General features: G+C 38.5%; 1 protein-coding gene across 1 annotated transcript in view; it reads right to left on the bottom strand.

The window, feature by feature from the left end:
- Positions 1-2,180: 2,180 nt before the first annotated feature.
- Positions 2,181-14,030, bottom strand: part of LOC114474355 (lissencephaly-1 homolog) — a 32,293-nt gene continuing 20,443 nt past the window's right edge. The window contains exons 4-11 of the mRNA XM_028464607.1: positions 13,027-13,101; positions 12,592-12,798; positions 9,793-9,961; positions 8,987-9,089; positions 8,638-8,866; positions 6,130-6,231; positions 5,860-6,016; positions 2,181-3,857 (exon numbers count right to left, since the gene is read on the bottom strand). Of these exons, the coding sequence (XP_028320408.1) occupies positions 3,784-3,857; positions 5,860-6,016; positions 6,130-6,231; positions 8,638-8,866; positions 8,987-9,089; positions 9,793-9,961; positions 12,592-12,798; positions 13,027-13,101 (1,116 nt within the window). The 3' untranslated portion in view covers positions 2,181-3,783. The remainder of the gene's footprint in view (positions 3,858-5,859; positions 6,017-6,129; positions 6,232-8,637; positions 8,867-8,986; positions 9,090-9,792; positions 9,962-12,591; positions 12,799-13,026; positions 13,102-14,030) is intronic.

Genomic DNA, 14,030 nt, shown 5'->3' on the forward strand with positions numbered 1-14,030 from the left:
TGACAATTCATGACAGTGGAAAATTTAACCAAAATCATGTCCTTCTTATATGACATTCTTCAAAAAAAATATTCCATCTTTGCATGGACTTTGCATAAGTTTTTTTAAAACATCAAACTGGAAGTCTACACAGCCCAAATTTAAGTGTGTGTCCGTGTGAAAGTCTGCATATTTATGCCTCTGTCCATCCACTCTTTTCATTATATCCATGTCTTTTAAGGCTTTATAACATAATAACGGCTGTAGTCCGGGCCGCCGCCATCTTGGTTTATGTCGTCACCAGCGCGTCATCGCCGCAGAGTTGCACTAGCACAGAACGAGCCAAATAACTGTAAAGAGGTCTCATATTAGTCTATTTTCTTTTTAAAGTGGTGTTTTTTTTGTGTCTTTAGACTCCAATTACATTTATGTATATAATATGTTCCCCACAATATAAACAGGTTCACAATATAATTATTTTTTAGTTTCTGTTTCCACTGTATCCAGAATAATAATAATTCTCAAGAAGAACTATTGATTGATTTGTCACATGACTGTTCCAGGGTTTGAGTTTGTTTTATTTAGTTTCACATCTACCTGTAGCTCTATGTTTTTTAGACTGATGACAACTTGTTTGTAGTTTTATTTCAGAAAGTTTCACTTTTACAGTTACAGTTGGAAACCTTTGTTAATTGAATATCCTAGTTATATTACAGCAACCAAATTAAAATATATCAACTAAGTGAATTAATAAAAATAACCTGTGTAAAGGCTTTTTCAAACTAAAAAAATATCTTGTGAAATCTGTGACCTGTTGACCTGCAAAACTCAAAGAATCAGAATCAAAAATCATTATTTCTTGGCAGAAATACTTTTAAACACTTGCTGTACATTCAGCTGACATAAAAATATTGTTTTCAAATATGTAGAATAATTGTGAATTTATCAGTAGCAGTAGTTTTATTAGTTTAGTTAATTTTTTGCAGGCACCTTTTTTTGTCCGTCAAATGTATTTAAAATAAACTGAAATTAAAGAGAGAATGTTTTTTAACTGTTGAACCTTGCCATAATTTTATTTATTTATAGATTTTTTTAAATTGAAAAAAAAAAATGTTTATGGTCTCGGCTCCCGAAAGTCTTGGTCTTCTCTTGGTCTTGGTGCATTCTGGTCTCGGGCAAGCCTTGGTCTCGGATAGTGTGGTCTTGAAACAACACTTTTACAAGGTTCCACTTTACTGTAGCTATGGAAACAATATTGTCATCAATAATAAAACAGTTCTTGTTTCAAAAGGGTCTTAAGTCCTTTAAAAATATATTTTACTGTTACATTGATATTTCACACTACTATTTCTGATGATGTGTCATAATTTATCCAAGTCTCATGACTTAATTAAGTTTATGCTCTGCTTTTGTAACCTGGAATCATTTTTAAAATATTTAGGAATTTTAAGCCCCACTTATGCCTATGGTAAACTGGTCAAAAAACATGAATGAGGTGGCAGCAAAGACATGGAAATGGACACGAGAGAAGAAAAATAAAGATTGATGGGAACTGCAGGATACTGTAAAACATTAAGGTTGTTTAAAACATTTCCAGGAGGTCTTATTTACTGGAAACCAATTACTAGAGTATTAATGGGATTGCCTGCAGTTACGTGGTATACTGACACCCACACCTACAATTTTGTTAAGTCATAGATTAATCATTTTAAATTTACAAATAGACATTTTTAAAATATGTCAGCAGTGTTGTTGCTTGGCAACTAACACAAATATGATTGCCGCCGCTTCCAGTGGGATAAAAACTAATACATTTTCTTCAAAGGCTGATGTAACCAAGATTCATGGATACAAGTATACACATTTGTTTTAAAAGAATTAGGTTTGCTGTTGCAATTAGCTTTTCATTGATTTTCTTGAGCTATAAAAGGTATAAAAAAATGTTTGTTTACACAGTGGAACCAGTGAGCTGAAACTGCTTTTAGCTAGGAAAAAAGGACTTTTCACAGACAACTAGCATTAGGTACACAAATTGGTTTTAAATGTCTATGGGAAACTGTTTGGACAGCTCTACCTCTGGATACAGGTTACCATGCAGCAGTGCCACATCAATAGGGTACATTAAAGTGCATGGTGAGCCACATGTGGTACATACAGAAAAGATAAGTACTTGGCAGACAAGCTAAATATAAGAAAATGAGTCAAGCAGTGGGTTTCTTTATTAGCCAAGAACTGCATTGGAATGACAAGGCTAATCAAAAAAGTATATTGTTACGCAATTATCAACATTGTCACCTCTGATCGCCAAACAACCACATTTTGTGTGAAAACAGGGATGTGCATTGTTTTTATCACTTGGGTTTTCCAGGCTTTCCAATAGAAAAAAAATGTTTTCATCTTTACAGTTTTTTTAGCTTCAAACGGACCAAACGACGCAGCTTTAAGGAAAAGCCACTCAGGAGATGCAGGGAAGGGGTCCAAGTTTGTTTGTCTGCAGATAACAGATCCTGAGGCTGCAGTGTCATCCTCCATTTCAGAAAAAAGTGAAAAATAAAGCAGCAGATCTGTGCTGCTCCTGGCCTTTCCTCACTAATCCTCACACTGCTGCAGCTAAGCATTTAGTACAGGAATATACAGTATATCCTGCCAAACCACACAGTCATTAACATTTGAGGACTTTTAAATGGAATATTAGATGAATGACTCTTCTATTCATAATAATTAAAGATCATTGCACATCCCAAGCATCAAACCGTGGACTTCCTTCGACTCGTTGTTGGGTCTTTTTGTTCCTCTTCAGAAGAGCCATGGGACAGTAGAGCACCTTCCACTTTACTTATGAACACCAAACTGAGTGAGGTGAGCAAGCAGACTGTCTCTTCCAACATGCAAGGTTAGGAAACGTCATCGATAAGTGAGACACTGCCACCATCTTTGTGGATTAGACAAGTGTAACTTCTGCTTCAACAGGTTTCCTACTCACAAAGCCATTTCATTGATTAAACAGGATAGTTTACTTCCTGTTTGACCACGACGCTAACACACAGCCTTCTTCAGGCCCCAAGGTCCAGGGGACAACAGTTGGAAACATTCATATTTACAGCCATGAAAATGTAGCCTAGTCCCACATGGAGATCAACAGTATGCACACTTGAGAGGTGACGTTATAAAGCTACAGATTATTTCAATTACAAAGCCCGAAATGACGCAACACACAGGTTGAGTTTGCATCGCTTGCTTTATCTTTCAAACGTCTCACCAAGCTAGGCACCGACAGACTACGACAGTGAAAGAGAGAAAGAACAGAGAAAGAAAAATATCCTAAATTAAAAAAATAGACAAAAATAAATCTTACACAAAAAGACATCGTCATTTTTTAAATTACCAGTTTTTAGTGCCCTACGGTTCACACAGTCAAAATTTGTCTGCTCTCAGCTGGTGGGTAAGGCTGCGTGACACACGGTCAGCCATGTGTTAAACCTATGGTACTTCTAGACAAACGGTATGTAAATTTACAGTATACAGTTTTGGATTACCATGCAAGAATACTTTTTTTGTGTAACATTTAATAGCTCGATCTACAACCAGGAATAATTTACACAGAAAAAGAACAAAAGTTATTGGACCAGAGAGCGCTGTGGAAATGGCTTGAGGTGAATGTAGCTGGAGGCGATAAAGATGTGTGCGGGGGGGTTAGGCGAGGCAGGAGGGACAGCGGGATAAAAAGCATCGGTGGGGGGGCATGGAATCCAAAGGGGCTTCTTGGTAAATTAAGGGTGGTGGTCCGATCCTCCGAGGTCTGAATCAGCGACACTCCCACACCTTTACCGTTTGATCTACGCTGCCAGTGGCCACGAAAGGAGCCGCCTTGTGGAAATCTGGGCGACAAAAGGAAACAAAGTAAAGACGTTAGATGACAAAACAGATGAGGCACAATGACAACGATAAAGAAAGTTAAGCGGAAGTTTTAAGAACAAGTATCACAATAAAAGATGAGGAGGTGAGGCTTTAGTCCATGCCAACAAAGTATTAACAGGAACTTTGAAATCATTATACAGTCCAAAGACTCCAAAATCCTGTGTTCAATGGCTATAGGAGGCAGTGCGTGTTGATCACTCCTCTGTTCCCCTTTACTCCCTCCCACCCTCCACTGTGATGTGCCATCTATAAACAAGCTGCTTTAAAAGCCAATCCTGTTCACTGCACGCCAGTTAGAGCGCACAGCTCCAACATGTGCACGAGAAGTGATAAAAATCAGAGAATGAAAAAGTGCGGTCAGAGCAGGTGTGCATGTTAGTCTAAGAACACTCTCTGTGCTCAGTGATAATACATGTACATTCTACAGCTCCTTAATGCAGAAACCAATGTGTTGCTCTTTAACTGAATAACAAAGTATTGCTTTGAGCGTTTCTAGTGTTCCCAATGTTCCCAGTGCTGCTTCATTCTTCAAAAAACACAATGGAGACTGTTTACAGTCCCCAATAAAACCTAACTAAATAATGAAAGGCAGAGGAGATGTTTCACACAATGCCAAGCAGCAGTATAAATCTCTCTCTCTCTCTCTCTATATATATATATATATATATATATATATATATATATATATATATATATATATATATATATATATATATATATATATATATATATATATATATATTATAGTTTAATTTACACAATGATTCATGTTTTCTCTGTAATTTTTACTTTCTGCGGGCAGGATTGGAAGCTCAAAAGGGCCGGATTTGGCCCTAGGGCCTCGAGTGTGGCTTACACAGACAATACTTAATATTAGTTGCTGATACTCATCTGCAGTTGTAGATCTCAATACTGTTTGAAAAGTAGACCCAAAAACTGTGGGCACCCCTGGATTACACCAATGCTTTATCATTTGCGTCTGAATTCGAATTAAGTTTTTTCTTTTCTTTATTCAGGCAGCTTGTAAATCTGTAACACTGAGGAAAAACTGGTGAATGAATCTTTCTCCCTCTACAGTTCCAAAGGTTCTTTTTGTCTCACTTTGCACAGGAATTTCTTTTATCAGCAGAGTGAGCCTCTTTGGTTTTAAAGGACTATTTTCAAGCTGAAAGAGCAGTTGGCTCAAGGGTCCCTCAGGAGAATTCCTCTTGTCCTTGATCTGATACAGATATGAGGATAGGAAAGCAGGAAACTTCTAGAGAGCAAGCCCATCTCTAAACCAGAAGTTGCCTCGAACTCTAAGGATGACTAAAAACAAGCTAGGCTCAAACATCTCAGTGAGGAGGCAGTGACTAGCAATGACATATTTTTTGCTCTCCAACCTGATCAATTTCAAGGAACTCATCTACAAAACTTACTGGGCACCTCTATCTGCAACTGGTTGCTGGACATTCTTCCAGAAACAATCTCAACCTTCACGGTTGGCTCCAACACCTCTAACACTACCATGATAAGCACATAAGTCCCATAAGGATGTGAGCCGAGTCCCCTACACTTTACCATATTCACCTACGACTGTACAGCCATTCACCTCAAAAACGTTTGAGACCAACTACAGGGAGGAGGTGAGAATTCTGTTTATCAGCTGTAGACACAACAACCTTCTGCTCCACATATGGAAGACAGAGGAGGTGGTCATCAACTTCATCAACTTATATTTATTTATTTAATTGTCATGTGTTGTATGTTGAACATTGCAGATGTAATAATTCTATATTTCGTATAGTAGTTTCTATATCTTTTTTTTTAATATAGAACTATATCTATTATTTAATTTTCTCTCAAAGGCAAATCTGATCCCCTTGTGTATCTTGTTTGTACAGCAGAATTGAAAATAAGGTTGAAGGACTGAACCTTCACAGGCTCACAAATAAAGACAAAAAGAAGTGAAAGGCAGCTTACCCAGAGAGGTAACAAAGTGTTCATGGGCACACAGGGTTTTCATATTACGCTTGTTCTTATAGTCCCAGATCCTTAAGGTCTTGTCGTCCGCACAGCTCACGATAAACTTTCCTCCAGGGTGGAAAAGCAGACCACGCACCCAATTGTCATGGCCAACCTAAAAGATAGACGTACGATGCTGAGAAATGAATGCATCTCCTTCTAATGGACATCAACGTCACCAAGAAATCGATTGTCACACACAAAGCCCCATCATAAAGGGATTCTCACCAGTGTCATAAGGCACATGCCAATGCTAACGTCCCACATCTTGATAGTTTTGTCTCTAGAGCCGGACAGCAGGAATGGGCCTGGTTTCCCACTCTTCTTGGTCTGTTTGGACACACAGCACAAGGAAAACTACATATTAGAAAATATTTTCAAATATCAAGGCAAGGCAAGGCAAATTTATTTGTATAGCGCATTTCATACACAAGGCAGCTCAATGTGCTTTACATGATAAAACATTCAATTGTTTAAAATCAATAACAACATTTAAAATCATCAGTAGAATCAATTAAAATCATCAACAAACATTACATCAACAACATGACCAAAAATCTCTCTCTCAATCATACGCAGTAGAGAAAAAAAGTGCCTTTAACTTTGATTTAAAAATGTTCACATTGGATGCTGACTTCAGCTCTGCTGGCAGTTTGTTCCACCTCTTTGCAGCATAACAACTAAACGCAGCATCACCATGTTTACTGTGAGCTCTGGTCTCCACTATCTGACCTGTGTCCATAGATCTGAGAGACCTGCTCGGTTCATACCTGACTAACATCTCACTGATGTATTCTGGACCAAACCCATTCACAGATTTATACACCAGCGGCAGAACTTTAAAGTCCATTCTGAGGCTGACTGGGAGCCAGTGTAAAGACTTTAAAACTGGAGTAATGTGTTCTGACCTCTTTGCTCTGGTTAAGACCCGAGCTGCAGCATTCTGAACCAGCTGTAGCTGTTTGATGCTCTTTTGGGGGATTCCTGTCAGAAGACCATTACAATAGTCCAGTCTGCTGGAGATAAAAGCATGGACCAGTTTCTCCTGATCTTTCTGAGTCATTAAACCTTTCACTCTGGAGATGTTCTTTAGGTGGTAGAAGGCTGTTTATGTGATAAATTTGATCTGACTGCTGAATGTATGATCTGAGTCAATCAGAACACCAAGGTTTTTGACATGGTCTTTAGCTTTTAAAGATCGAGACTCAAGATAATTGCTGACAGCAGTCCTCTTTTCCTTGTTACCAAAGACAATCACCTCCATCTTGTCATGATTTAGTTGAAGGAAGTTTTCACTCATCCAGCAGTTTACTTTTTCTAAGCAGTCACACAACACCTCAATGGGACCATAATCATCTGGGTTCAGTGACAGTTATAGTTGTGTGTCATCTGCGTAGCTCTGATAATCAACCTTACAGTTCTGTAAAATTTGTCCTAAAGGAAGCATATATAGGCTAAACAGAAGGGGTCCAAGAACAGAGCCCTGAGGAACCCCACATGACATTGGTAATCTGTCAGATTAAAAGTTTCCAATGCTTACAAAAGAACTTCGCTCCTCCAAGTAAATATAGATACATTTACTTGTGCGTCTATATTTGAGATTTGTCCATAATTGGCAATGACATTTAGCACTAAGAAATTAGCCCTTTAACTGAGCATCCAAACACTGGTTTACATTACAAAAGATCAGCTCCAAACTTGTTACTGTTATTAATAGTGAGAATTCAAAAACAGCTGCAAACAACACAAAAGCCCACAATAGCACCAGCTACCAGATGTGTATCTGCCCACAATTACTTTACAAGAATGGTGTAAATGCATGTATGGATCTGCTCTAATACTCTGCATCCTGCAATTTTCAAGACTAACATTTGTTATTAAACTACTACAAACAAACAAACATACACCGTTAAGATTATTTAGTAAAGTTGTCAGTATTGTGCAAACTCACTGTGTATGGTGTAACTAACAAAACACAGAAATCTGTCTTTGTGAAAAGAAAAAGTGTGGCTGAGGAAGGTTTCAAGGAATTTTGGCGTTGATCGTTTAAAGTAACATTTGGACACGCTGAACATCATGAGCTATGAGAACTCTAACTGGAGGCAATGTGGTTATTCTGCAAGTGCACGCATACAGCTAACGGGCAACACACACATTGAGGGAGCATGGCCTTCATCAGATGATCATAGAAGAGAAAACATAGTGCTTTTATCAGTGAGTAAACACATCAGATCACTTTTATGAGCTGTAAAGCTGAGGGGAAACTTTGGCAATTTTTGTAAAAGACTTTTAGTCCAAACGTTATGCAGGCAGAAGCCACTGCTGAAAGATGGAGCACAAACTCAGACTAAAAAACAAACAACTGTCAAACATTTATGAAATTGGCATATCTCATCTTTCTGATTTTTAATCATTAATGTTGATTCAACCTCTTTACTGCTGATTTCAAATGTTTTTGCTGTTGATTTTAATGTTCTTATTGATTTTAAAGCAAGCACATTGAATTGTGTATGAAATGAGGTATACAAATAAATTTGCATTGCTTCATCAAGGTAGTAGGAGGATGTACAGTAATGACATGCATCAGCTTTTTAGGAAGGATCAAATGGTTTTGCTGGGAAGTAATGATGTGCTCGATCAAGACTAAAAATAAGTATAAATAATTACATCTTTGTATTGAAGCTTAAAGTCCTGCTTTAAAAAAAAGACGTAAATAGACCAGGACCATATCTTTACCTCAGAACCAGCAGCTTCTAGGATGGTGGGGTAGGCATTCTCTGGTGCCCAGGCGATGCACTCCACCACATGTTCATGCTCTCGCAGCTCAGCCTTGCAGTCTTTATTGGCCACGACCCAAACTCGAACAGTCTGGTCATTTGAGCAGCTAGCAAGAAGCGTGCCGTCCTGGTTGGGCCGAACCATGCGGACCCACTCCCTGTGGCCCGTAAATGTCTTTACACAATAGCTAGGAGAAAGAAGAAAATAATACAAGTATGCACAGCATTAGATTTGATGCACAAATTTCAGGTCATGGTTAAAGAAATGCTTGAAATGGCTCGAGGCTGAGGATAATTATTTTTCATACCCAGTTGCCACCTCCCACATTTTGATGGTTTTGTCCCTCGAGCCAGAAACGATGTGATCTCCGTTTGGCATGATGGCAACAGAGGAGACATTGTGGTCATGTCCTGCAGAACAGAAAGTAAGTACATCTCAGATTGGAGTCAAAACAACTAAAGCCCATACAAGCTTTCATCAATTTGTGTAATTTAATGCAATTCCTTTTATCTTTTTCTTGTCTTTGAGCAGACAAAAGTTATATTTTATTATTTTCAGCAACATACAGAAATATTTTGTTGTAATCACCCAAACAAATGGGAAGCCAGGAAACTAATTTTCGGAGATAAATAGGAGGTCGGGCAACATTTAAGCTGCTAAACCGATAAAGACAGCGGTAAGTAAATTTGAAAATCCAGCTTAACTGTCTGTGCATTCACACTACCCAGGATGCCAGAATAACGAGAAGTGTAAACACAGAAAAAAGGGTTTTATTAGCTGAGGATGCTAATTACTCTGCATTCCAATTCAGCACTAATTTACTTCACACGTTGGCCTTGTGTTTATTTTTGTAAAACTGAGTGTTGAGTAAAAAGAGGAAAAACAAAGGAAGTGAATTAAAAAAATTATTAATCTGTCTGCCAAAATGACTGCTACTGTTTTAACTACAGACTGGCAATTTATAGCACAAAGTCGGTGGGTTCATTGTTCAGTTAATTTATTCAGATCTGCACTAGTAAGTGACTTTAATGAGTCAATTGGTCTTAAGGTTAAGAGTAATCTAGATTTAAAGGTGAGTTAGTCTCAAAAACAGTTGAAGAATTATATCCTTACCATGCATGGTCCTGATGCACTCAAAGCCTTGGAAGTCCCACAGCTTAATGGTCATGTCTGCAGAGCAGGATGCCAGCAGTTTGCCAGTCTGGTCGAATGAAATGTCCTGCACAGAGTCTGTGTGGCCCTTCAGTGTGCGTTCAAAGTCTCCTGTCTCGTAGTCCCACACCTGAGGAGAAGATAAAGTAAAAACCACATACACACACACACACTTAAACCCTCAACTTCAACCAGATCCAAAATGTCACTACCAGCTGTGGCCTCATGGTCTATCACACTTAATTAGGGGTGGTTAGCATGCTTCAGCACACTGATAGCAGTATGTGGCTGATTAGCATGATCTCCTTATTGCTGGATGACAATAAAACAAAGAACCACAAAAGTATAATTCTTTGACCAAGGAGCTTCTAGTAAGCAGCCCTGCAGAATAATTAAAAAATGAACCAACTATTTTGAAGAAACTACAGATGGTCACGAGAAACAAAATGCAAAGTGGCGATTTTATCCTTGAGCCTTTAAAACAGCCATTAACACATTAGCCATGTAGAGAATTACAAGTCTACACAAACAATAGTAACTGAACTGTGAAATAAATGGTGAATAAATTACATGAAACAAAATACCAAACGCAATCTTTTATTAGTGTAGTACATGAAATCCTAAGAGACTTTATTATCAAACGGAGTAAACAAAGCCACAAAGACTTCTTTTGTGTTTGAGCCATTTCTAAACTGAGCTGTGATGAGCTGATGCTCAAGTGCCTCTTATTCAAATAATCCTGGCTTCCATCTCCCAGCGCTGCACTGCAGCTACTTTACATATTATACAGCGGCTCACATTAGACTCCTCTTTTGATTTACTAAAAACTAAGGGACAAAGAGGAAATGGACACTTGAACGATAATAGTTCATGTTTGTGAAGTTGAACCAAGTAAGACCTTTATTTTGTAGTCTGTATTGTAACAAGATACTTAGGCTATATTAGTTATAGTTACACACTCTTAGGCAAGAGTGTGTGAAAGAAACAAAGCTTTTTGTGTATTTAATGTCAAAATGTTCATCTTCAACTATGCCTCGTCATCATTAAAGAAAATAGTGCTCTTGGATTGTGCTCTTGCCTTGGAGTCACAAGTTCTACTCTTATTTAAAAATTTAACACAGCTTCTCTTAAAAGTAGGACAGAGAAGGAGTCAAGCTACATAAAAATGAGGCAAACAGAAAAGACGGTGAAAGTGTAGCTGAATTTGGGCTCTGGCTTGTCTGTAAATGATGGATGGATATCTGATTTTGTGTCTTGGCTCTGAGACCAGGGTGTGGCTGAAATAAAATGCCAGTACAGAGATGGGGCATCCCTGCTGTGTGTGTATGTGTGTAGTCATAAAACCGATGTACGAGTGTCTTTTTGTCTCCTGAATAAAATATAGCCAACAAACGGCCCAGCAGAGTATTGGCATCGTGCAGCAAAGCGAGCCGAGATTCGTCCACAAAACAATATTCCAAAAACAGAATGTGGAGTTTACATGTGAAGCCTCAGATTGCTCAGAAAAAGGAGAGGGTACCTGTGTAATTTAGACCAACTTTGGAAGGGAGCATGGGAGTGCTCAATGGGATAAATAATATATTGAAAAAGAGACTTATGCTAACTTTCTTAGCTGCCATTTAAGGATGGTGAGTTACCAAAACAGAAAAAGAACACAGCAGTCACTTGCAGAATCTTGATAACTATTCATTAAAATAAAGTGTATTTTATACGCTGTGTGATGTCCAAAGTGGCTCAAAAAACCCATCAATCTGTGGATCACACAACAGTATGAAAAACCTGTCAGTTTCCGTAGTGTGTAAACATTGTATAATATAGACATTAGCATATACAAATATCACCAAAACAGAGTGACAGCTGTGCCATCTGTGCTGGCTGTGAGTGGAAGACATGTGAATAATAGCTTCAGTCTGAGTAACTAAAAAGGTCTGAATTGATTGTAAACACAAATGGTAAAAACTCATTAGTTACATCAGCAGGCATAATACCTGGCTGTTAAACCAAGATTTAGTCTTAGTCATTAGGGCTGAAACGACTCCTTGACTAAAGCGATTAAACTGATAAAGAAAATGAGTTGATGCCTTGTTTAGAGCCTGTCACTGCAGCCACTGGGTTTTCATTTTCACACCCAGCACTCTGCCTTGACTGCTCCTTGCAGCTCGCAGAGTGAGACAATAAAAGCTGTCAAAGTTCAAGTTTATTAAAAAGAAACTGAAAACTGAAAGTGTGGGATCATTGCACACTAAACAACAAGATAGTGCTGTGTTTATGGAATGCTGTTTTAGTATTTTATACCAGCACTCGACAGAAGGATCTATTTAAAGTGGCGGACTCAAAGGGTAACAATTTCACTTTATCGCCATAATTTTCTCAATTTATTTGCTTATAAAAAATAAAGTGACCAGTGAATGTACACTCCGAGGCACAGAATCACATGTACCTTTGTTACCTCTGACTACCTAGAGAAATAAAAATATGGTAATAACCTGTTTCTTCTCAAAGCCAGGGACATCAAACTTACTGTCAGTGAAGAAAACAGGAATTATTTAAATACCAAATTGGGCCAACTGAAGTGATATATTAACGGTTTCAAGGAGTGACGGTGGCCATGCAAACAATTTGGTATTCTACAGATATAATGGTATATGGCAACAATTTAGAAATTCAAGCATTTCATTTTGGGGGCAAAAAGTGTCTTTGCTTTCATTTCGGAGTTCAAAAATCTCACATTACTAAACCACCTTTTTCACCATCACTGACCTTTATTGTGGCATCCTCTGAGGCAGACACCATGACACTGAAGACTGGGTGGAAAATGACGCGGGTTACTGGGCTACGGTGACCGCTCAGCGAATACCTTTCTGGCGGGCGAGGTATCCACTCTTTGGGATCACGTTTCTGAGTTACAGGTCCGCCAAGAGTGATCTCTTCTTTAGCTTCATTCAGTTTGGATTCAAGTTCCATCACCTGAGCGTTAAGGACAAGGACAACTCAGAAGATTGTGCAAAAATACAGCTGTACCAGAAAAATCACACCATGTGACGGGAAGAAAAAAAGTAGCATAACTGTTTTGCTTTTGTCTGTAGTGCTTAAACATGTTATATGGTCAGTGTTAATTGCCATTTCTTAGCTGCCTTGAGTCTAGGATGACCATTAATATCATGACCAACTATTGAGGAGGAAAAACTCACAAACCTTCTTTTGTAATCTGATGACTGAAGTCCACTTTTTTTCCAAAAGGCCTGCATACTTTTTATCCACTTCTTCATTCTATGGAGGAAGAAACAAAAAAAAAGCTAAGCCAATCAGCAGAGAGGGTGTTAACTGTATGGTGGGGGGCGGGGTCAGATGGGGTGCATGTTGGCTTTGGCTACAGAAGGAAGAACAGGGAATTATTAACGCGCTCCACACAGACCCGTGCTGGCTTCCAGACATTGCCAACCTACTGTACAACAAACACACACAGTCACACACCCATACTCAATATGCATGAACACAAACCCAAGTCTTAATCCTATTCACGCAAGCTAATCTCCTGCAGGCAAGAAAGGCTTAGGCAGCTTACAATCACACACCCGGTACTAGTGGCTGCAGTGGAAGTTAACTTGTGGCTTTCCTACAGATGGACACGTAATTGGACATCCAGGATTAGACTCTGAGTGAGACGCCACCTTTTACATAACAGACTTCACACCACCAACAACCTGTTTGTTATGGCAGGAAAGGAACAAGTTGTTGTTTACATGCTACTCAGAGTAAAACCAAAAGGATTGATTTTTGTAGTAGAAACCCCCATCACGCGTGCACAATGACTGAAGGTAAAGTATTCAATGGCTTGTTTCAGGACACCTGCTAATTTGTATTAAAGTGTAAAATATTCAACAGGATCAGGGATATTGTTAAAATTAAAGCTTTAAATCGTAAAGCAAATAAATATATGGTAAACAAGAGTGCTCTGAGAGCACAAACCTGCAGCAAACACCAAATATGCTCTTTATCAGATATTCAGTTGTCTGGATCAATGATCCTGATTATGGGACCATGATCAGTCACACTTTAAGACCATGGAAGAAATTTCTATCCCCAGTAATAACAATATAGTAGGTCGATACAAATGTATGCTTATCCTCATTTCTGGGGTGACCATTTGGAATAAACTCGATGGTGTAATTGAGGAATCAAGCCGACAACTGAGTAAA

The sequence above is a fragment of the Gouania willdenowi genome, chromosome 13, assembly GCF_900634775.1.
Source record: "Gouania willdenowi chromosome 13, fGouWil2.1, whole genome shotgun sequence".
NCBI lineage: Eukaryota > Metazoa > Chordata > Actinopteri > Blenniiformes > Gobiesocidae > Gouania > Gouania willdenowi.